This window comes from Notechis scutatus, chromosome 6 (assembly GCF_049901735.1).
Source record: "Notechis scutatus isolate UNSWTSFEM ecotype Mainland chromosome 6, rNotScu1.2, whole genome shotgun sequence".
Lineage (NCBI taxonomy): Eukaryota > Metazoa > Chordata > Lepidosauria > Squamata > Elapidae > Notechis > Notechis scutatus.
The window spans coordinates 30066890-30090924 of NC_142014.1; the positions used below are offsets into that span (position 1 = coordinate 30066890).

Here is a 24035-nt window from a genome sequence, read left to right on the forward strand (position 1 = left end):
ATTCTATATCATTTCTGACTGATGGCAGTCCAATCTCTTTTTTAAAGTCTCAAGTGATGGCGCTCCCACAACTTCAGAGGGCAACTTCTGTTCCATTGGTTGATTGTTCTCACTGTCAGAAAGTTTCTCCTTATTTCCAGGTTGAATCTCTCCTTGATCAGTTTCCATCCATTGTTCCTTGTCTGGCCTTCAGGCGCTTTGGAAAATAGCTTGATCCCCTCCTCCTCTCTGTAGTAGCCCCTCAAATACTGGAAGACTGCCATCATGTCTCCCCTGGTCCTTCTCTTCCCTAGACTAGCCAGGGTGAGTTCCTGTAACCGTTCTTCATATGTTTTAGCCTCCAGTCCCCTAATCATCCTGGTTGCTCTTCTCTGCACTTTTTCTAGAGTCTCAGCATCTTTTTTTATAATGTTGTGACCAAAACTGGACACAGTTTGACACCTCATGAAGTTTTTGACGTTCTTCTAGGATCATTCCTCCCTCCCAACTTAAGGGCCCAAGGATTTCGTAGTGTTTTCCTTGGGGGCCAAACTTGCTTAGCGTTCAAACTCCAGCCAGCCAGATGAGTCACCAGCCTGCTATTGTGATAGCAGTTGATGAGAAGCTTCCACTCTTCCCAGCCAGCCAAAGTGGAAGCTGCAAACTCCCATTGTTTTAGGAAAGGAAGAGAGCCCATTTTCCTAAAACAAACAAGGATCATTCATCTGCCTTTTGGGGTGTGGAGCCAACAACAACACTGTATCCTTGCCCCAGCCCCTTCTCTCTCCAAAGAGTCCTAGAGGCAGTATTGAAATAGTTTAGCTGCTTGGATTTTGCTGGTTTTTCTTTCTTTTTTTCCCCTAAAATAATATTTCTAATTCTCTGGCAGTTATAGTGACTTCCCCAAGATTTGCCTTTAATGATGCAATGGTTTCAATTCTTTTTTTTTTCTCTTCTGCAGTTTAGGAAAGAGAGGTTAGCAAGACACACTTCTCAGCTGTTTTTGGAGTCCTAACCCTTGACACTATTCCTACTGTTGCTGCTCTTCTAGCATGTTGCATGTAAGTATATATGTACCAGGTCTATCAAGGCTGGTTTGTCTTTGTGGTGGTCTAGGGTGTCCTACATGGACATTTGGAAGATGGAGGAGAAACCCTAGATTTTCATCAGAGGTGGCGTTCAACAGGTTCTGACCGGTTTTGCAGAACCGGTAGCGGAAATTTTGAGTAGTTTGGAAAACTGGCAAATCCCACCTCTGACTGGCCCCACCAACCCCATTTCTTCTCTGCCTCCCATCGAGTCCCAGCTAATCAGCTGGGTCTGCTTTGGTTGCCCTGCACAGGAGAACGGAGCTGGAAAGTAGGTTAGTGGGATGGGGAGAGAATGGGGATTTTGCAGTATCCTTCCCCTGCCATGCCCACCAAGCCACACCCACAGAACCGGGAGTAAACAATTTTTAATTCCACCACTGATTTTCGTATCCCAAAAGTACTTTTCAAAAGGCCACTGGACTTTCTTGCTATTTTTTCCCCCTTGAAAAAGTTTTGTTTCTCATCCAAGAAGCTTCTTCAGTTCTGAAGAAAACATCTGAAACATTTGGAGAAAGTGTTTGAAATGTTTCCTTGAAAATGTTTCACTGCTCTTCTAAGAAGCTTCTTAGGTTCTGTTTGTACCTTTTTTTGCCTAGACTACCTTAAAATCATAAAGCCAGTTTTGGTGGGGGTGGTGAAAGCACCAAGCAAGACACCAGGAGACTGTGAGTTCTTGTCCCACCTTAAAGGTGATACCAACTGGGTGACTTTGGCCAGTATTGGCCCTAAGAAGGAGGGCCAATACTACCAAACACACTCAAACACCTTGCCGCTATATGCTTCTTCTATGGAAAAATAAAGTAACAACTAAGGAAAAGCATTTGTAAACATACATTTGAAACCATGTAGCTCAGTCCTTTCTCTTTAGTGGAGTGGGAAGTTCATATGCTTGGCTGGGAGCCAAGTTTAGAATCGGCCAAACAAAGAATGCAATCAAGCTTTCCTAGCTAAAGGATGCAATTAATTTCCTCCCCTCTGACACGTCTTGACCAAATGTGGATTTATTTCATGAAGAAAGAAACCATTCAGCCTGAAATTACATACACACACACACACACACACACACACACACACACACACACACACACATAAAAAAAAGGAATCCACTTAATGACCATAGTACTACATTCTAACCAGAGCTGTGGTGGCGTAGTGGTTAGAGTTCAGTACTACAAGCTTCATCTGCTGACTGCCAGCTGACTGCAATTTGGCAGTTCGAATCTCACCAGGTTCAAGATTGACTCAGCCTTCCGTCCTTCCGAGGTGGGTAAAATGAGGACCCAGATTGTTGGGGGCAACAGGCTGACTCTTAGACAGGGCTGTAAACCCTTAGACAGGGCTGTAAAGCACTGGGAAGTGGTATACAAGTCTAAGGGCTATTGCTATTTTGCTCTGTGCTGAAATTTCCGGTCCCAATGATGTTTGTAATTCAAGGACTATCTACAAACCATTTAGCCAGGTTTCAGTTGTGTTGACTCTGTGTGTTTGCTATTCTAAACCTCCTTGCCTTTTTTTAAAAAAAATTGCTTGTTTCTATTGGCATGAAATGATGTTTTTTGCAATGGAATTCTTGATGCTTTATTCGGTGCTTTGATCTCTTTTGAAAGCCTACTTAGGTCTCTGCGATACGTATTTTGAGGGAACTTCAGAAGAAGAGAAGTGTAAGAGGTCAAAGTAGCAGGAGGAGTAGCTGCAAACACCTTGCGACTGGGTGAAGAAGCATGGGGTGTAATCAACGTTGTGGCTTGCTGACTGTGGCAATCATTGGGGCGGTGCTAGCCATCCTTGGAGGAGTTTTAATCCCAGTTGGAAATCATTTTGTTAAGAAGACAATAAAAAGGGTAAGAGATATTCACCGTCCCTTCTATTTCTGCACGTATTCATCCCTTTCTTCTCAACACTGAATTGAATTGAATTGAATGATGAAGTATGGTTAGATAGTAAAGGAATTTGTCTCTGGTGCAGAAGCTCTCATGCAAGGCAACTGAGTAATGATGTCCATCGTAATAATAACAAAGTAAGAAAGATAATAAGAAGGATCAACAATAATAGCAATACTACAGCCATGCTACATGGTAAATACAATAGACAGCACTGTGGCAATTAGTCTTTCAGCAGGGTGATGGTCTAAAGCAGGGGTGTCCAACCTTGGCAACTTTAAGACTTGTGGACTTCAACTCCCAGAGTTCCTCAGCCATCAAAGCTGGCTGAGGAACTCTGGGAGTTGAAGTCCACAAGTCTTAAAGTTGCCAAGGTTGGACACCTCTGGTCTAAAGGGATGGGAAACGGTCCTTGGGTCTAGTTGTTTTGGCCTGCAATGCTCTGTAGCGCCATCTTGAGGGGATAAGTTGAAACAATTTATGTCTGGGTTAGGAGGGGTCTACGCAGTGATCCCCAACCTTTTACCACGGCCGAGCATCATGCCGCGCCCGGTACCGGCATCATGGCGCCGCCATCTGATGAAATGGCGGTGCCTCACTTTTTATAAAAAAGTGCTTCCGGTGAGCTTTCCGGTAGAAATGGCTTTCCCGGAAAAGCTCACCGGAAGCTAGCGCTTTTTTATGAAGTGCATTTCATCAAAAGATGGCAGCGCCAGAAAACCAGCGGCCCGGTAGGACTTGTTCCATGGACCGGACCGGTCCGCGGACCGGTGGTTGGGGACCCCTGGTCTACAGAGTCTATGGAGATTCTCAGTCATCCAGGTCATGGTTGTCCCAAAGGTGCTTTTTCAAGAGGCAACTGTTTTTTCTTTGAAGACATTTCGCTTCTCATCCAAGAAGCTTCTTCAGCTCTGCCTGGTTCTTCCCCACCATCCAGTCAATGTTGAAGAAGCTTCTTGGGATGAGAAGCATAATGTCTTCAAAGAAAAACCATAAAGTCCAGTTGCCTCTTGAAAAAATCACCTTTGGGATGAGGGGGTCTACAGTTACCTTCTCTGTCCTCCTTTTGACCCACACAATATGCAGGTCTTCTACAGAAGCCCAGCTGGTTGCAATTGTTCTTTCTGCAGTCTTGACTATCCATTGGAAGTTTGTACCTCTTCTGTTTGGTTGCTGTACCAAACCAAGCAGATGGTGTGATGTAAGCCAACATTACCACAACTTAAGTTGCCACAATTGCATCTAACCCAGGGGTGGGCAAACTACGGCCCGCGGGCCACAACCGGCCCGTTGGTCTTTTTAATCCGGCCCGCCGAAGATTGGTACAGAATTAAGGTTTGATGTGAATGATTGAATGATTGAATTCATTTGATTTTGACTTGTAATGACAGGCATTTCGACTCCAGGTGGCGCATTAGGCGCAGTGACTTGATTTTACGGAGATTTTGCAGTTTTTTATATGTATCATATCTTGTGCTGACCCGGCCCGTCTGTCAAATTTTAAAAGTCAATGAGGCCCCCGAGCCAAAAAGTTTGCCCACCCCTGATCTAACCTGTTTGTAGAATTTCATCTCACCATTCAGATGTTCTGACAAAGAAACCTTCAACCTAGGCAGAGCCCTTTCTATAAAGAAATAGAAAGAGAAGGGAGGGAGAGAGGGAGGGAGGGAGGGAGGGAGGAAGGAAGGAAGGAAGGAAGGAAGGAAGGAAGGAAGGAAGGAAGGAAGGAAGGAAGGAAGGAAGGAAGGAAGGAAGGAAGGAGTGATTTTGCCAAGAAGCTATTCTGTAGACATCCTTGATTTCATCCCTTCCCACATGGCCCAAATTGGAGCATATGGAGGCAATGACCAAGAAGGTCATGTGCACCAACAGCACTTCCATCTAGTGTGGATTCAGTCTGAGTCTGTTTCATATTTTCATTCCCTCCTCCTCCCCCTCCTCCTCCCTTCTTTTTCTTCCCCCTCCTCCTCCCTTCTCCTCCTCCTCCTCCTCCTCCTGTGGTAGATAAAATACTGATGATACCAAATCAATCAATGACCACCCATGGTGGTTGGAGCATTTGGAGGGCCCTTAAACACTCCCAATAATTTGAATGGTAACATCTACTCAAGGAAGGAGCAGAATCCCTTTTAAGCAATAGATTGTTATTATTATTTTAGCAGTTGCCTGAACAAAATCCAGCACTGAATCATACAGTCATTTTAGCCAGTGATCATCTTTTAAGATCTAATGTTTTGTGTTTTGAGTTTATCACCGATACCGATCAGGAGCTTCATCTCAAAGTAAATTAAAATGCTTCTGGTTTCATTTCTTCTCCTTTCTGTCTCACCGGAATTAGACCTCATGAATGTTGTGTTACCATGCAAGCATTTTTGCTTACGTGGCCAACCCTGTTGATATGTGCTTCTTCTCCATGAGGCTTCTGATTCCACACAGATATTTGTTCCTGCCACAATTTCCTCTTTAAGGACTTTGACATAACCAAGCAATTGAAATTTCTCAGTTTCAAAGAGCTGCAAATGTCAGACTGGAGCTGCTCTCAACTTTTCTTGTAACAATGGTATAATCTTATAATCAGATTCATTGTTTAAATAGTAGCTTTCACAGTCTGGTACAACCTCAGTCAACCAGCCAGTTGGGTTTCCTGAAATGTTGTCATTTAAAGGAAACCTAGAGAATCTCCGGAAGTGCTTTCCTATTTTCTTTGTCGAGTGATGAGAGCTAACAATTTTTATCTTCTTCAGATAATGCATGAGCTCCAAGAAGATCCTTTCCAACTCTGTTATTCCATTGTGTTATCCTGTAATTGTTTGTAAGACATGCACCAACAAGGAAAGGAAAATACAAATCTTGGGTGGCTTCAAACCACCCAAGATTTTGTGGCAGATGGTGGCACTCCCCTTCTACCATCATTTCATGCCGTCACCTTGCAAATAGGACAAGCGTCTTAATTTCCTCTTCCATATCATTCAAGCTGGAACATTAAACAACATTCAAAGGACAGCCTCTGCGTAATGTAATTTAAAATTACACATCGAAGTGATAGATCCAGTATAACAGCTTTTTGGAAAAATCTAGCTTGCCAAAACCACAAACAACACTTGTTTGTGGTTTGACCAGGTGTAAACTTGGCTTCTGTGTTCTCATGTAGCAATTACCCTGGTTCTCCTTTTGAAAAGCACATTGCTGAGTCAGCACAGTTTTTCTCCATCCACATGTGGTTGCTTCGCTTGTAAATGTGAGCCGGTGAGGAATATATAATCCCTTGGTTCAATTTTTCCAATCTCAGAGGCCCAGCCTAGCTTTGGAAGAAACCAATGAACTACCATAGCAATTTCCTTCCTTTAACAGGAAGGCATTTCCTTCCTTTAACAGGAAGAAAATATTGAAAACCACCCCCATTGTTAAAACTGTTTTAAACTATTTTTTAAACATTCAAGTTTGTCCTTGGCTAGAAAAAATAAAACAAATGTCATTTCTTAAATGAGGTAGTGTGCAAACAATACAGAGAGCTCTTTGGTTAGGTTAAAAGATTAAAAAATGTCAACAGCTGACATAGCCTTGGCATGATTGTGACTGGGGTCATTTCATATCTGTTGCAAAATGCAAATATACTTGCTGCCTGTCACAAACAGCCCTCACAGCATGATCCAGGTTAAGGAAATGTTTGCATGGCATGGCGAGTTCTTAAATTTGACATTTGCAAAGATCCCTTCTTTTTAGTGCAATTGTCTTTGCTTATCATTTCTGTATGCCTACATCCGACAATCAATTTGTTGCAGGCTGTGCTAGAACATAACATTTCTCCTTAGTTCTAGGTTGTTTCTCTTTTAGTTTCTATCTGTTGTTCTTGTCCTGCCTTTGGAAAATAATTTGAGCCCCTCGTCTTTTTAGGAGCCCCTTCAAATATTGGAACACTGCTATCATGTCTTCCCTAGTCCTTCTTTTCATGCTGAAAATTATCTTTGATTTTTAAATTTCATGCTGAAATTTGGCTGGGTGAAGGATGGAAATCGTTTCTACTAGACCCACTGGGTCTCCGTATCTTCTTTTCATGCTCATTTCTAATCTCTGAACTCATCGGAGAGGTTATTCCATCCACATTTACCTACTACAAGTCTGTCACACTACAGAATGAATTATCTTCAACCACTGTGGTACAGAACAACTTGCCCTGGAGTAGGCGTTTGATGATGTAGGCAAATGAAAAGATTAAAGAAGTCCAGACTAAATGAGTCAGTGATTGTAGCACTGCTAAAATATTTGCATAGCGTCCAGGTAAACAGATCTCAGCCTTGTTGCATATCCTGGAGGGAGGCAGAGGTGCCTACAGTATTTGGATCATCAGAAGAGGTGATGGCCCCGGTCACCCTTTAACCTTTGACTTGAAAAAGCTCAGCAAGGGCTGGGCCTGATTCTCGTTGAAAAGAGGGACAATAGACAATTACAAAAATGGTAACTTTGATGGGTTGCAGCCTCCCCTCCAAAAAAGAGCAATGCAAATCACTGACTGAAGATAGAATAACAGAGTTGGAAGGGACCTTGGAGGTCTTCTAGTCCAACCCCTTGCTCAAGCAGGAGACCCTAACCTTTTTGGGCTCCTGTGCCCAAAATTGTGTGTGAGCTTGCACGCTCGCGCTCACCCAGAAGGCAATGTGCGCCCCTCCCACACCCCCTACGCATGTACGCGCAATCCTTCCACCCACACATCCACCCCCCAGCCCCTTACCTGCACTACGCCTCACAGCTGATTTTCAGCCAGTTTGAGGCCTTTTTCGGCCTCCCAAAGGCTGAAGGCTTCTTCAGGCTTTGTAGGCCGAAAACTAGACCCGTTTCGTCACTTCCTGTTTTTCTGAAAATACCAGAAGTAGCAAAACGGGGCTAGTTTTCAGCCTGCAAAGCCTGCAGAAGCCTTCCCCAAGCCTTTGGGAGGCCGAAAAAGGCCTCAAACCAGCCGAAAATCAGCTGTGAGGCGTGCACATGTGCAGTGAGGTAAGTTTGCCTGCAGCTCGCGTGCTGATACAAATGGCTCTGCGTGTCACTTGTGGCACGTATGCCATAGGTTCCCCATCGTGGCCCTACACCATTCCAGAAAATAGCTGCCCAGTCTCTTCTTAAAAGCCTCAAGGGATGAAGCACCCATAATTTCTGAAGGCGAACCATTCCACAGATGAATTGTTTTCACTATCATGAAATTTCTTCTTAATTTCTTCTTAATCTCTCTTTGATAAACTTCCATCCCTTCTTAGAACAAAGCTGGAAGGGACCTTGGAGGTCTTCTAGTCTAGCCCCCTGCTCAAGCAGGAGACCCTATACCATCTCAGGCAAGTGACTGTCCAGTCTCTTCTTCAAAACCTGTTACTTCTTGTCCTGCCCTCAGGTGCTTTGGAAAACAGGTTGACCCCCTTCTTCTGTGTGAGACCCCCTCAAATATTGGAACAGTGCTATCATGCCACTTCCTTATCTTGCAGTCTATATAGCAATAGCCCTTAGATTTATATGCCGCTTCACAGTGCTTTCCAGCCCTCTCTAAGCGGTTTTACAGAGTCAGCTTCTTGCCCCCAACAATCTGGGTCCTCATTTTATGGATGGAAGGCTGAGTCAAACTTGAGCCTGGGGAGAGTCGAAATACCAAATTGCAGTTAGCTGGCGGTCAGCAGAAGTAACCTGCAGTACTGCACTCTAACCACTGCGCCACCGTGGCACATAATATATAAAATATGTTTTATTATACTATCAGTCACTTCCTTATATTGCTTCCAGAAGATTTCAGAAATGTGTACATAGAGCCATTAACCAAGTTCAACTCAGCAGGAGACTTTATTATCTATATATATAAAAGCAAAATACCCCTCATGCATCATCACAAAATCTCCAGAACCGTACAAATTTGAAATTTGGCACATATCTTCCACTTAGCTTCTAGGTGCTGACTAAGAAAGGATTTTTCCAAATGACCATCAGAGCATTAGTATTTATTATTATTATTAACATGCTCTGATGCTAAGGAGTTCTACTCCCCACCTGAAAAGAAATCTCTTCCAAATGCAAAACACAAGCAGAGGAGAGGAGTTTTGGTTTCAGTTTTACTTTCACAGTAGCAACCAGCTTTAGTACAGAACAGTTGAGCTAAACCACGCCCAGGCTCCTTGTTGTGTCCTTCTTTCTCACACAGCAAATACTTTTTCAGTTTCCAAACAGCCCTCAACTCTCCCACACACTGATTGGATGCTAGCCAGATGAATACCTATGGATGCTGGTAGGCAGAGGCACAATTTCCGCCCCCCCCCCCTTATTTTCCTCCCCAAAAATTAAGCCCGACCAGATAGTTTCATAGCGAAGCACGGGTATCCAGCTAGTTTTTAATATAAGTGGATGGACTGCAAGACCAGAGAGATGGACACACAGAGAGAAGGGCCCACCAGTCGCCGGAAGGAAGCCCACAGTAGGAATTGGGGCCAATAGTACCACCCCCCACACACATATAGAAGACCAAGAATGTTCCTTCGGTAATGGAGCTACTGCAGAACAAGATCTTCCATAAGCCTTTAGTTAATCCTCTTTTAAAGCTGCACAGATTGTGCAACACGGCACACTGGCATGTGGTTGCACCCGTTGCCTCCTCCACATTCCATAGATTAGCAAGACTTTGTTTTCCTTGTCCTGACTCTCCCATGATTATTCTCCTTCTGCAGGACCATATTCATGTATCACCGTACTGGCCCGTCTTTGTTTCCTCTCTTCCCAAACTGGAAATTTCCATCTATTGTGATCCCTTCTCCTAGGAGAGTTATTTATTTCAAGCCCTTTGATCATCTTATCTACCCTTTGTTTAATATTCGGTTGAGGTTGCAGAACATCAGGTCTGTCTCCCGTGCTACAGGTGTGGTTGCTGAAAAGGTTCTGTCTTATGATATTTGTCCAGGTTTTAGGATTTTTCCAAAGGACTTGCATGGAATTTTCTTTCATTCTTTCATCTCCTGCAATATTGCTGTAATGGGTCTAAATTTATATTACCTTTGCCCCACAATCCTGCCCTTTCTTTCTTTCTTTCTTTCTTTCTTTCTTTCTTTCTTTCTTTCTTTCTTTCTTTCTTTCTTTCTTTCTTTCTTTCTTTCTTCCTTCCTTCCTTCCTTCCTTCCTTCCTTCCTTCCTTCCTTCCTTCCTTCCTTCCTTCCTTCCTCTCTCTCCGCTCTCTCATATTTTTTTTCTTTCCTTCCTTCCTTACTCTCTCTCCCTCCCTCTTTCCCTCCCTCTCCCTTCCTTCTTTCTTTCCCCCCTCTCCCTCTCATTCTTTACCTCCCTCCCTCCTTCCCTCTTCTTTCTTTCTTTCTTTCTTTCTTTCTTTCTTTCTTTCTTTCTTTCTTTCTTTCTTTCTTTCTTTCTTTCTTTCTTTCTTTCTTTCTTTCTTTCTTTCTTTCTTTCTTTCTTTCTTTCCCCTCCCAGTTTAGACATTGCATTTCTGATGTTCTTTATTCAAATTCTATTCCTTTTAGTCCAAAACAGAACAGAATAGCTAAGTTGGAAGGGACTTTGGAGGTCTTCTAGTCCAGCTCAAGCAGGAGAACCTATACCATTCCAGTCAAGTGTCTGTCCAGTCTCTTCTTAAAATTGTCCAGTGATGGAGCATTCACAACTTCTGGTGGCAAGCTGTTCCACTGGTTGATTGTCCTCACTCTCAGGAAGTTTCTCCTAGGTTGCTTCTCTCCTGGATTAGTTTCCATCCATTGCTTCTTGTCCTGCCCTCAGGTGCTTTGGAGAGTAACTTGACCCCCTCTTCTTTGGGGCAGCCCCTCAAACCCCATTGCCACTGTTTTCTACTATCTTATTTTGTAAGCTGGCTGGAATCGGGACAGATTGGGCTGGCTCATACAGGTCATAAATAAAATGCAATGAAAATGATGCTACATCTTTTTCTAAGAAAAAGGTCCCTGGGTTCTTTATGGGGCAAATACAGACTGCAAGTTTCAACCACTCAGCCCTCATAAACCCTCATTCTTTCTGCAAGACTTAAGCAGAATCCATCAGTCATAAGGGAAGGTGACTCAGGCTCTGTAATTCAGTCATTCGAATTGCAATCTTTTGGGAAGAAAGAGTTGTGGGTGTGGATAGAGGCAGAGTTTCATTTTCCAGAAAGTTCTCGACTAACAATTCCATTTAGTGGCCATTCAAAGTTACAACGGTAATGGAAAGAGTGACTTATGACATTTTTTCACACTTAAGGACCCTTGCAGTATCTCCATGGCCACGTGATCAAAATTCATTTGATCTACTTGCCTCATATTTATGATGGTTGCCATGTCCCTGGGGTCACGTGATCCCCTTTTGAGACCTTCTGACTAGCCAAGTCCACGGGGTCATCACTTAATGACCGTGTTTCTCACTTAACAACTGCCATTAAAGCAGTGGGAAAATTACACATAAAGCACTTTTGTATTTGGCAGGGGTCCTCCAGTTCCCCAAGGCTTTGCTTAGGACAATATTGTGCAAAACCTCAAGGTTACTGAACCAAGGAACTAACCATATTACAGTAAACGAGGGTGGATATGGAAAATAACAGATGGTGTAAGATAAAATGAGTAATTATATGTACTTCTCTTGTCTTGGTATATATGTTATTCTCCTTTGTTGGTATAGTTTAATAAAAGTAATGCCCCGGGCTAAGCTGAGGTCATGACATGTATAAAAGTGACGCCTCAGGAAGAGCCAGGGGTTCAGAATTTGCCATTCTAATGCTCTGAACCTTGTGCACAAATAAAAACCTGTATTCTCCAACCTTTCGTGGTCTTGTGTCCTGATTTGGAAACAGGATCTGCTGCAACACCATGATTTACTTAACATGTGTGGCAAGGAAGGCCACAACACAGGGCAAAATTCACATAACAACTAGCTGTCGGTGCTCTTGTGTCATGCCCTTGTTAGAGTCGGACTCTGAGGGAGAGGAGGAAAAGCCAACAGGGAGTGGAGGTATGGCTCCGGAGGTTGTGGAGGAGGGTGGGGAAGGGCAGAGACCGACTGGGCAGTCAGAGGAAGAACCAGGCCCATCCCCTCTTCATCCTAGGGCACACAGGGAGGAATGGAAAAGGAAACAACTTGGCTTATGAGAGAGGAAGTGGCCATGATCCCCTCATTGGTTGCAGCTGGGGAGAATAGTATATAAGAGAGACGGTTAAAACACAATGTTGCCAGAAGCAAAGCATGTTTTATTTTGGACTGAAGTTATCTTGGTTGGCGTCCTTCCAACAGACTGTGCCTTGTTATCTCCTTGAAGTTGGTCATTACTTATCCTGGTCTGTTGTGGGATTTCCTTCATTGTAGTTTGTTTGGTTGGTTTTTTATTTCACCTCTATCTACTCATTAAGTTTGGACTGTATTGCTTTCTTTTGAAGACTATTTTTGAGTAAGTTTTATCTCCAACTGAGAATTATTGAACAGTGGGGCCAAGTTGGAGGCATTAAAGGACATTTATTTACGTTTTGGATTTTGTTACGTTTGTGTTACACTTCGGGTCACCACACCCAGCATCCACTCCCATTTAAACCATGAGTCTCTAGCCATATCTCTCAGAGTTTCCCGGAAGGAAGGAAGAAGGAAGGAAGGAAGGAAGGAAGGAAGGAAGGAAGGAAGGAAGGAAGGAAGGAAGGAAGGAAGGAAGGAAGGAAGGAAGGAAGGAAGGAAGGAAGGAAGGAAGGAAGGAAGGAAGGAAGGAAGGAAGGAAGGAAGGAAGGAAGGAAGGAAGGAAGGAAGGAAGGAAGGAAGGAAGGAAGGAAGGAAGGAAGGAAGAAGGAAGGAAGGAATAGCAACAGCACATAGACTTATATACTGCTTTACAACTGTCTCTAAGCAGTTTACAATGTTAGCCCGTTAAAAAGAGAGAGAGAGAGAAATGTCTCACATAAAGATGTTTTTATATATGTTTGGCCTGATTTAGACATCTGTTGACAGGAATCTCCCTGTTTGCATTTTTTCCAAATTAGTTGGAAATTAGTTTGGTTCCTTTTTCCTGTTCTTTCACCTAGATAGTTTTCAGTGGAACCGTTTATCTTCCTTCCCATATATTGTTCCATAAAAATTCCCCTGAGTGAGCTTTTTTCTTTTTTTTTTTTTTAAAAAAAAGCCATCCCTTTTTATTTTCAGGCAACTTGCAGAGAAAAGCACTTTTTGTTTTTTGTTTTTTTTAAAAAAAGAAGATTCTACAAAAATGTTTCACAGAATCAAATGGGAACAAGAGAAATCTAAAAAAGTAATAATAATGGGAAAATGATGATTTACTACCATGGATGTTTAAACACTGGTGTGGCTGTGGGGGTTGTCACATTGCTGCCAAATCTGGGAGATGGGAACTGTCCAAATTGATTTCCAACATAATTGTGACACAATAATTCTTTTACGTGGGATAAAGTTTAGAATAGAATAGAGCTGGAAGGGACCTTGGAAGTCTCCTAGTCTAGCCCCAGGCTAGAAATCAGGATACAGTGAGTTCTAGTCCTGCCTTTAACCTTGAAAGCCAGCTGGGTGACCTTGGGCCAATCACCAGGACCGTGAGTTCTAGTCCTGCCTTAACCATAAAAGTCATCTCCTCCTCCTCCTCCTCCTCCTCCTCCTCCTCCTCCTCCTCCTCCTCCTCCTCCTCCTTTCCAGTATTGATGATGTCACCTACTTTGGTAATGAAAGGCCTGCAAGAAAACAACCCACCAAGGACCCCACAGTCAGAGACCACCAAGGACCCCACAGTCCCTCCTCTTCCTCCTCCCCCTCCCCACTTCCTTGTAGCATTGATGATGTCATCTACTTCGCTAATAAAATGTCTACAAGAAAACACTCCATTTTGGAGAATTCCACAGTCATTTTCCTTCTCCTCCTTCTCCCAAAATTCTTGTATTCTTATGCTGAGAAGCACACCAACGTTGCTATTGGTAAATGGATAGTGAAGCCCTGGTTGAGCTGACTTTTTTTCTTGCCAATCCCTAGAGTTATATTCATTGTCATAAAACAAAACTGAGCCTTCTTTGTATCTTTCATGGTCCTTGTCCCCAACACAATTAGAAATAAAGCCAGTTCATTCATTCTGTATGCCAGGCCCTCCTTCCCTCAACTGCCTGTCCTGCTTCTTACATCTGGCAATAATTAATGAAAATTTAGAAATCCATCTTAGCAAACACCAGATTCTTTGTGATCTCTAAAAGGGCAGCCAGGTCGCTGTAACACTGAGAAGTCAATCAAATATTTTTACAAGCTTTTTTTTTAAAGGTTCTTTTCCAATACCACTGCTACTAATCTGGAACTTCGCGAGTCACAATGTTGCTTTATAAGCAAATCCAGATATTCCTAAAATTCCTAGTTGGAAAAAAAGCATGCATGCCCAGGAAAGTTGAAAATAACAAAACCACTCTGGTTGACTTGTACACCAGCCTTGCTTGGGAAAATCAACAGACTATGTGATATGTTCCATGGTTATCAATTATACTGTAGGAAAAGAACAAGCAGAGCCTGGGTTTGGGTGGGTTGGTGGGTGGGTGGGTGGGTGGGTGGAGTCAAGAGAGGAACCAGCCTAGAATCATTACGTTCCCACAAATAGTCTAAGTCTGACCTCTCATCAAATTCTTATCTTAGCCATAACTTAGTGCTGAGTGTTACTTGACTAGATTCTTGTATTATGGGCCTGAGCAATAAATCAGCTTAATTGGAACTTAACACATAATCTTCTCATCTGAGATAACGCACCCTTTATCTGCACTCCAGAGTTCAATAAAATGAGAACCTCTGATGACATTAGATCTGCTCTCAGTTGGTCTCCTGGTCAATTCCCTAGTCAATTATCCTACTCTCCGGGTCAATTCCCAATTACAACTCCATTGTAGAATTGGGGAATACCTAAGTATTGGTTGCTGTCTCCCCTCCTTGGAAGAGCTTTATACCTCCTGCTAGGCTTAAGAAAGTTCAAAACATCCTTAAGAATCCATCTCATCCTGAGCACCCCTTTTTATGAACGATTACCATCGGGTAGATGGTACAGGATAATAATAAAAGCAAGGGCAAATAGGCTGAAAAACAGCTTCTATCCCAGGGCAGTAACTATACTGAATTCTACTGTATAGTGTAATACTAATGCAGTATCAGGGGTTTTCAATTCAATTGTATAAAATGTGAAGGATGTGTGTTTGTGTTTTATTTTTATAGTTATAATGTACACTGAAGATGGCATTTAATTTCATTGTACAAGGTGCAATGCCAATAAAGTAAACTAAACTGAGTAGCTTAGACCCAATCAAACACAGGAACAAGTAGAAAGATACCTAAACTCTCTGAAACACCATTCAAAACAAAAACCAGCTACTTAAACTTTTCTATTTTGACCTACATATTCATTATTAAAACCAAAGTGAGCTTGGTGCACACCCTACTGTTCAGAACTCAACATTCACGATTGCAAGATTTTTGTAGACTTCATTTGGCTATAACTCACTAAAGAACAATGCAGCCAGCCTAGCTGAAGTCGAAGAACTGCATAGAAATTAGTTGTGGTTGATCATTTCCTTAGAAGCGTGCTTAGGTTTTTGAAAAAAAAATCAATCAGAATAGATCTGGAAGGGACCCTGGAGGTCTTCTAATCCAATCCTCTGCTCAAGCAAGAGACTTTATACCATTTTAAACAGGTAGCTTCTTAAAAACCTCCAGTGATGGAGCATCCACAGCTTCTGAAGGCAATTTGTTCCATTGGTTAATTGTCTTTAGTGTCAGGAAGTTTCTCCTTAATTCCACGTTGCTTCTCTCCTTGATTAGTTTCCATTCATTGCTGCCTTCTCCTCTTCCTGCACCTAAATATTGCTGTGAAACAAAAGCAATTTATCAGTTTGAGCTTCACCAATCCATAATAACCGAGAGGGTTTTCCAGAGGAAACATTTTCTAGGCCAGTCTCGCTTTGAGAAAATAATGTCTGCTCTATTCTGATAAACCAAAGGTGTTTTTTTCAAGAGGCAACTGGGCTTACTTCCAAGAAGCTTCTTCAGCTCTGATTGGATGGTGGGGAATGGAAGGATTTATACTCCTTTCAGACAGCTGGTCATTTGCATTCTTTTAGAACAAGGATCTTCAGACTTGACAGCTTTAAGACTTGTGGACTTCAACTCCCAAAATTCCTGAGCTAACATGACTGGAGGAGGAATTCTGGGAGTTGAAGTCCACAAGTCTTAAAGCAGTCAAGTTTGAAGACCCCTGATGTAGAAAGTCATTGAGGCCACTCAGAGGCTTGCCAAGGTGACCAGCTGTCTGCAAGGAATAGAAATGCTTCCACTCCCCACCATTCAGTCAGAGCCGAAGAAGCTTCTTGGATGAGATGCAAAACATCTTCAAAATAAAAACCAGAAAGTCCAGTTGCCTCTTGTAAAAAGCACCTTTGGGACAACCACGACCTGGATGAATGAGAATCTCCATAGACTCTATTCTGATAGACTTAGAAAAACAAAACATATTAAAATATTCTTGTTATTTTCCTTTCCAGGAAGCTGTCATCGAAAAGGGTACAATTGCCTATCAGAACTGGGTCATTCCAGGGAGTCCCATCTACCGACAGTTTTGGCTCTTTGATGTACAGAACCCAGAGGAGGTGATGCAGAATGGGTCTGCTCCAATCCTTAAGCAAAAAGGTCCTTACACTTACAGGTAAGTCAAGACCTGTGGATCAGAATGTCTTGGGGACATGGAAGAGGGATTAGAGAATCAACAGAGATAGTTCATTGAATTGGGACAGGAGATTGAGTCCAACTTCCTACACAGTTGTTGTTAGTTGCAAAGTCATGTCTGACCCATCACGACCCTATGGACATCATTCCTCCAGGCCTTCTTGTCCTCTACCATCCTCCGGAGTCCATTTAAGCTCACGCCGACTGCTTCAGTGACTCCATCCAGCCACCTCAATCTCTGCCATCCCCTTCTTCTTCTTTTGCCCTCCATCGTTCCCAGCATTGGGCTCTTCTCCAGGGAGTCCTTCCTTCTCATGAGGTGGCCAAAGTCTTTCAGTGTCCTCTTTAGGATCTGGCCTTCTAAAGAGCAGTTCAGGGTTGATCTCTAGGACTGACCGGTTGGATGGCCTTGCAGTCCAAGGGACTCACAGGAATCTTCTCCTCCAGCCCCAGAGTTCAAAGGCCTCCATTCTTTGGTGTTCAGCCTTCCTTATGGTCCAACTTTCAAAGCCATGCATTGCAACTGGGAAAACCACAGCCTTGACTCTACGCACTTTTGTTGGCAGGGGGATGTCTCTGCTTTTTGGTATGCTGTCTAGAATCCCTAACCTTAACTCCTACACAGTGCTAGAATCCATAATAGAATGGTCATAATGGAGGAAGGTCCATAATTGCTTTGACACATCCAGTGAAGGAGGTTTATCTCCTCTCTGAGTTCAACCTTTGAATTACTTGTGAAGATTTTCTAGGGGTTCAACCAGAACCTGCCTTTCATAACAGAAGACCCGTTTTTATTTTTTTATTTTTTTACTATAACAGAGAACAAATAATTTGGCTCTCTTTGGTTCTGTCTATGTAGGGGTTACCTAATGTTAGGACTCATTGATTCATCCTTGTCCAGAATTGATTTTGGTAGACCAGTAATGGATGGATGAAATGAATCATGGCGGTGTCAGATTGATATATGTATGTCTGTAAATTTTGAGAGTTTGTTTTTTTTCCCCTTTTTCCCCAATTTTTGATTTTCTCAATTTTTGTGTGTTTAGGTAATAAAATAAGTACCTATTTTATTCCTCCTCCTCTTCTTCCACTCCACCAGCACCCCGCTCTTTTCTAGCACTGGGGATGTTACCTAATTGGGTCATGAAATGTCTGCAAGAAACAATCAAGCTCAGAAAGCACCAAGGACCCACAATCCTCCTTCTCCTCCCCCTTTTCTTCCTGCTCCTCTTCCCCTCCTCCTCCTCCTCCCCCCTCCTCCCCCTCCTCCCCCTCCCTCTTCTTCCTGCTTCTCATCCTCTCCTCCTCCCCTCCCCTCCTTGTGTTTCTCTTCCTCCTCTTTCCCCTGCTTCTTCTCCTCCTCCCCCTGCTTCTTCTCCTTTTCCTTCTCCTCCTCCTCCCCTGCTTCTCTTCCTTCTCCCTCTCCCCTCCCCTCCTCCTGCTTCTCTTCCTCCTCTTTCCCTGCTTCTTCTCCTTCTCCCCTGCTTCTCTTCCGTCTCCTTCTCCTTCTGCTCCTGCTCCTCCTCTTCCCCCACCCCTTACACAAGAAACAGCCTGCAGCTCACAGATTCCCTATACCTTAGCCTTTATACACTTAGCAAATGGCTGGAAAGTCTTAATAACTGGTTATTACCTAATATATTTTTCTTCCCCATTGTTTGTCCTTCCATCATAGCGATGATTTCTGTTTCTCCCCCCCTAAAATCAAATAGAGTTAGTTGTTCAGATGTGCTTTTGATAGATGGTATTCTTGGGAAACACTGTAGTTAGAAAATGAGAGGAAATATTTCCCTGGCTTTGAAATCAAATTAGAAGGGAACACAAATGGATAACTTCATCAAGAGGCAGTAAACCCGCACGGTGCCTATTTAAGGGAAGGGGAATTATGGGAGGGGTAGTTCCATGCCTAAGATCTGGAGAGGGAAGGTTTAGCACGTCTTAGATTGCACACCAAAAAGTCATGTTTTAAATGGTTTGTTGTTGTCCATGAACACAACTCTCTAGAGCAAGTTGACCAGTGGGGTTGTTGTTTTTTTCATTCCAGCTTCTACAAGGCAGCTTTGTTTTGTTTTGATCTCCATGGGGATATTATATAGGAGTCCTTCTGGCTTGGCCCAAGGTAACTGTTTGCCTTGGGTTGAATTGTGTCCTTGGGCTAATAACAACAGAAAGCTTCTTTCAAGTGTGTGTGTGTGTGTGTGTGTGTGTGTGTGGCTGTGTGTGGTTTGCTGTTCCTAGTGGCTATCTGAACAGCCATCAAAATGAAACGATATCTGAACCATCCACTTTGGGCTGGGAGGCAGAAGGATTATGGCTTTTCATCAGGATTCATAAAGTAATGCAAAACATATTGAAAGAGACTTCAAATGTGCATATATATGTGTTAAGGAAAGAAAAGGAAAGGAAGGGGAAATGGAAGAGAAGGAAAGGGAAGGAAGTAAATAAATGGGGAAGGGAAGGAAAGAAAGAAAGGAAAGGAAAGAAAATAGATGGGGGAGGGAAGGGAAGGGAAGGAAGTAAATAGATGGGAGAGGGAAGGGAAGGAAACAAAAGGAAGTAAATAGATGGGGAAGGAAAGGAAAGGAAGTAAATAGATGGGGAAGGGAAGGAAGTAAATAGATGGGGAAGGGAAGGGAAGGGAAGGAAAAGAAAGGAAAGGAAAGGAAAGGAAAGGAAAGGAAAGGAAAGGAAAGGAAAAGGAGTGCAAGCTTTAGAACATAGAATAACAGAGTTGGAAGGGACCTTGGAGGTCTTCTAGTCCAGCCTCCTGCTCAAGCAGACAAATTGGTTGTCCAATCCCTTCTGGAAAACCTCCAATGATGGAGCACCCACAACCTTCAAAGGGAAGCCCTTTCCACTGATTCCATTGTTTGCCCCTTAACAAGTGGTGTCTTCTTCTCCTTTTTCCCTCAAAGGATGCGCTATAAGCCCAAAGAAAACATCACCGAATATTTTGACAACACCCTCTCATACTTCCAGCCGAACATCATCCGTTTTGAACCCGATCTGTCCATCGGCTCAGAAAACGACACTGTCACCACTGTCAACCTTGCCATTGTGGTAAGTGAGCCCTCCCATCAAGATTTCCCTCCTCTGAAGATGAAATTGGAATAGTCGGTCAATAAAAATGGGGTTTGGGGATTCTCAGGACTGTGGGATGAGGTTCTGTTTTAGTCTCTTCATGGATGAATGAAATGGATTTTTTCAGATGATTCACCTGAAAGTTTCCTAAAATTAGTCCCATTTGACTCCCACGCATTTACTGCCTCTTTCCCACAAACATGTTGTGGTTGTGTTACCCTGGCCATGGATGTTCTTCAGCTTCAGCTTCTTTTCCATTTAAACCTTTGGAGACTGAGGAAGCTTCTCAGATCCCCTTGTCCGCTCTATTTTTGGCTACTTTGATGAGATGGCAAACAAAGGTACCAATTACTACGGCTTGGTAGCGTCTCTGGAGGAGCCATCCAGACCTCCAGAGATTGTGAAGTTCTCTGTAAAACATATTGCCCGAACCTCTTGGGCCCGTGTGTGCTGAACGATTTAGTCCTTGTTTGTATCCAATTTTTGAAATAAGACTATTTAAATACACATCTAAATCTCTATCTATCTATCTATCTATCTATCTATCTATCTATCTATCTATCTATCTATCTTATCATCTATCTATCTATTTATCATATCTCTGTCTCTATCTCTCCCATCTCTCTCTCTCTCTCTCATCTATCTATCCATCTATCTACACTATATATCTTTATCTACAATATCTATCTATCTATCTATCTATCTATCTATCTATCTATCTATCTATCTATCTATCTATCTATCTATCTTTCTATCATTTATCTATCATATCTCTGTCTGTGTCTGTCTCTCTCTCTCTCCCTGTCTCTCTCTTTCACTGCCTCTATCTATATATATATACACACATACATACATACACATATACACACACACACATATAATATCTGTCTCTCTCTCATCTCTATCTCTCTTTCTCTCGATCTATCTATCTATCATCTCTCTCTATTTCTATCTATCTGTCATCTATCCATCTAGCTATCTATGCTATATATCTATTTATCTGCTCTATCTATCTATCTATCTATCTATCTATCTATCTATCTATCTATCTATCTATCATATCTGTCTGTGTCTGTTTATCTGTCTGTCTCTCTCTACACTACACACACACATATATAATATCTCTGTCTCTCTCTCTCACATACCTCTTTCTTGATCTATCTATTTTTGTGTGTGTGTGTGTGTATATGTATATATATATATATATGTGTGTGTGTGTATACATATACATATACATATACATGTATGTATGTATGTATGTATGTATGTATGTGTATGGTATTCAGCTTTGTTCGGGTATTTTCCCACGTCATTATAGTTGTGCTTTTAAAGTTGTAGCAACGTTTCGGCAGAATCTCATCTGCCATCATCAGGCTTCTGTATAGTGTTCACCTGTGAGAATACACACACACACACACACACACACACACACACACACACACACAAAGAAGGAACCCCACTTAGACCAATAGTCAGTTCCATAGGCTCACCTCTACAAAACCTAGCCAAATTTCTCGCCAAACATCTACAGCCCTATGCAGAATCCATCAACTCACACGTAAGAAACTCATTCCAGTTCATTGAGATCATAAAGAAACAAAACTTACAGCCCAGCAACCTACTAGTGAGCTTTGATTCATATCCCTCTTCACCCAAGTGCCTATAAAAGAAGCCTTGACAGCCATCCAAAACAAATACAACCCCGCAAGCACATCCTAGATCTGACCAACCACTGCCTATCCAATACATACTTCACTTACAATGGACAAAAATACAAACAAATAGAAGGAGCACCCCGGGATCACCCCTCTTACCTGTCATCGCAAACCTCTAGAAAAATATGATCACAAACCCAAACTCTGGCTCAGATACGTAGATGACACCTTCATAATCTGGCCACACGGGAAAGAAAAACTGAACAACTTCCTCACACACCTCAACAGCCTACACCCCAAAATACAATTCACCATGGAAACAGAAGCTAACAATCAACTTCCCTTCCTAGATGTCTTAATATACAAAAAAATCCAATGGCTCCCTAGGAGACACCATCTAGCAGAAGAAAACACATACAAACCACTATCTACATGCACTCTCACACCACCACCCAGCACAGATCAATTCCGTAGCTGCGACACTCATCTCCAGAACAAAATGCTTAGCCGACGAACAACACCTAAAAACTGAACTACACACTCTCACTAACATACTAACAGCCAATGGATTCCAAAGAAAGAAGATTACCCACCTAATCCAAAAAGAAACCCCAACCAAAATCCAAGACAGAGAACAAGAGAACGGCAAAGCCCTCCTCCCATATATAAAAGGCACTAGAGACAAAATCAGCAAGATCCTCCAAAAACACAACATTAAGACAGCATTCTGCACAAACAAAAAAATATCCACCATCCTAAGAAACCCTAAAGACAGAATCGAGTTAGAAAACCAAGGAGTATACGAAATCCCATGCACCGCCTGCCCCACCACATACATCGGACAAACCAACAGAAGAATAAGTGCACACATTGAAGAACACAAAAACTCAATCAAAAAAGAAGAACCGACCTCTTCCCTGGTCCAGCACCTCAAAGTCACAGGACATGAGATAGCCTTTAAAAATACCAGAACTATCGCCAAAACTGAACACTTCAACAACAGAATAATCAGACAAGCCATAGAGATAGAAAAATGCCCACACAGCATGAATAAACGAGATGATACCTCCCGCCTACCAGCCATTTGGAAACCCGCCCTCATTAACAAACGAGTACCTAACATGAAGAATGACACCAGACCCACACCCACGAGGGCCACACAAGATGCTACCACCACACTTCCATGTAGAAAGAAGACTCACACCCACACAGATGATGAGACACGACCACGGACCAGAAGCCGTACCACAGCTGTATCACTACCCGCTTCACCTGAACAGAAAGCCCCCAGCCAATCAGAACACAGCAAACCCCCAACCAATCAGAACACAGCCAAACCCCCAACCAATGAGATCTAATTACTGATTCACCTCGCAGTGGCAGCACCGATATCCCTGTCCAGTAGAAGCCTGCTGCTGGCCCACTTCTTCTGCAGCTGCTTGCGGAACTGAAATATGTGACTTATGACCATTTTTCACATTTACGACCATTGCAGCATCCCCATGGTCACGTGATCAAAATTCCAACACTTAGCAACGGACTCACATTTGTGACAGTTGCAGTATCCCAGGGTCACGCAATCCCTGCTTGCGACCCTCTGATGAACAAAGTCAAAGAGAAATCCAGATTCATTTTAACAACGGTGTTGCTAACTTAATGGCTGCAGTGGTTCACTTAACAATCATGGCAAGAAAGGTCGTAAAGTGAGACAAAACTCAACTTAACAATTGCCTCACTTAGCAACAGCAAATTTGGACTCGGTTGTGGTCGTAAGTCGAAGTATCTGTATTAATGATACCAATTAATGTTCAGCATATGCTCAGGTTCAAAACTTTTAAGATATTTTGTGATTTGATCACATATGGGACTTACGTCAAGGTTCTTTATGTCGATTTGCATTCCAGTGTCCAAAATTTAAGTCTTAGACTTAGAATTGGATTAACAGAATTGGAAGACACCTTGTTAGGTCATCTAGTCCAGAGGTGGTATTCAGCAGATTCTGACCAGTTCTGCAGTACCGGTAGCGGAAATTTTGAGTAGTTGGGAGAACCAGCAAATCCCACCTCTGACTGGAGATTTTACAGCATCCTTCCCCTGCCATGCCCACCAAGCCATGCCCACAGAACCGATTGTAAAAAATTTTTGAATCCCACCATTGATCTAGTCCAACCCCCATTTTTACACCATTTCTGACAGATGGCAGTCCAGTCTCATCTTGAAAGCCTCCAGTGATGAAGCTCCCACAACTTCTGAAGGCAACTTCTGTTCCATGGGTTGATGGTTCTCACTGTCAGAAAATTTCTCTTTATTTCAAGGTTGAATCTCTCCTTGTTCAGTTTCCATCCATTATTCCTTGTCTGGCCTTTGGGTGCCTTGGAGAATAGCTTGACCCCTTCCTCTCTGTGGCAGCCCCTCAAATATTGGAAGACTGCTCTCATGTCTCCCCTGGTCCTTCTCTTCACTAGACTAGCCAGGCTCAGTTCCTGCAACCGTTCTTCGTATATTTTAACTTCCAATCCCCTAAATCATCCTGGTTGTTCTTCTCTGCACTCCTTCCAGAGTCTCAACATCTTTTTTATAGTGTGGTGACCAAAACTGGATGCAGTACTCTAGGTGTGGTCTTACTAAGGCTTTCTAGAGTGGCATTAGTACCTCCCTTGATCTTG

The 24035-nt window shown here is 42.7% G+C and overlaps 1 protein-coding gene across 6 annotated transcripts in view; it reads left to right on the forward strand.

The window, feature by feature from the left end:
- LOC113418343 (platelet glycoprotein 4-like) overlaps window positions 1–24035 on the forward strand; it is a 59570-nt gene that overhangs the window by 12519 nt on the left and 23016 nt on the right. For 5 of the 6 annotated variants that reach the window (XM_087967835.1, XM_087967836.1, XM_087967834.1 and 2 more), the window contains 4 exons: window positions 941–1040; window positions 2678–2911; window positions 16453–16613; window positions 19549–19693. In XM_087967835.1, the coding sequence (XP_087823961.1) occupies window positions 2792–2911; window positions 16453–16613; window positions 19549–19693 (426 nt within the window). In that variant the 5' untranslated portion in view covers window positions 941–1040; window positions 2678–2791. Of the gene's footprint in view, window positions 1–940; window positions 1041–2062; window positions 2334–2677; window positions 2912–16452; window positions 16614–19548; window positions 19694–24035 lie in introns of those variants that run through there. The other variant, XM_087967838.1, reaches the window with a different exon arrangement.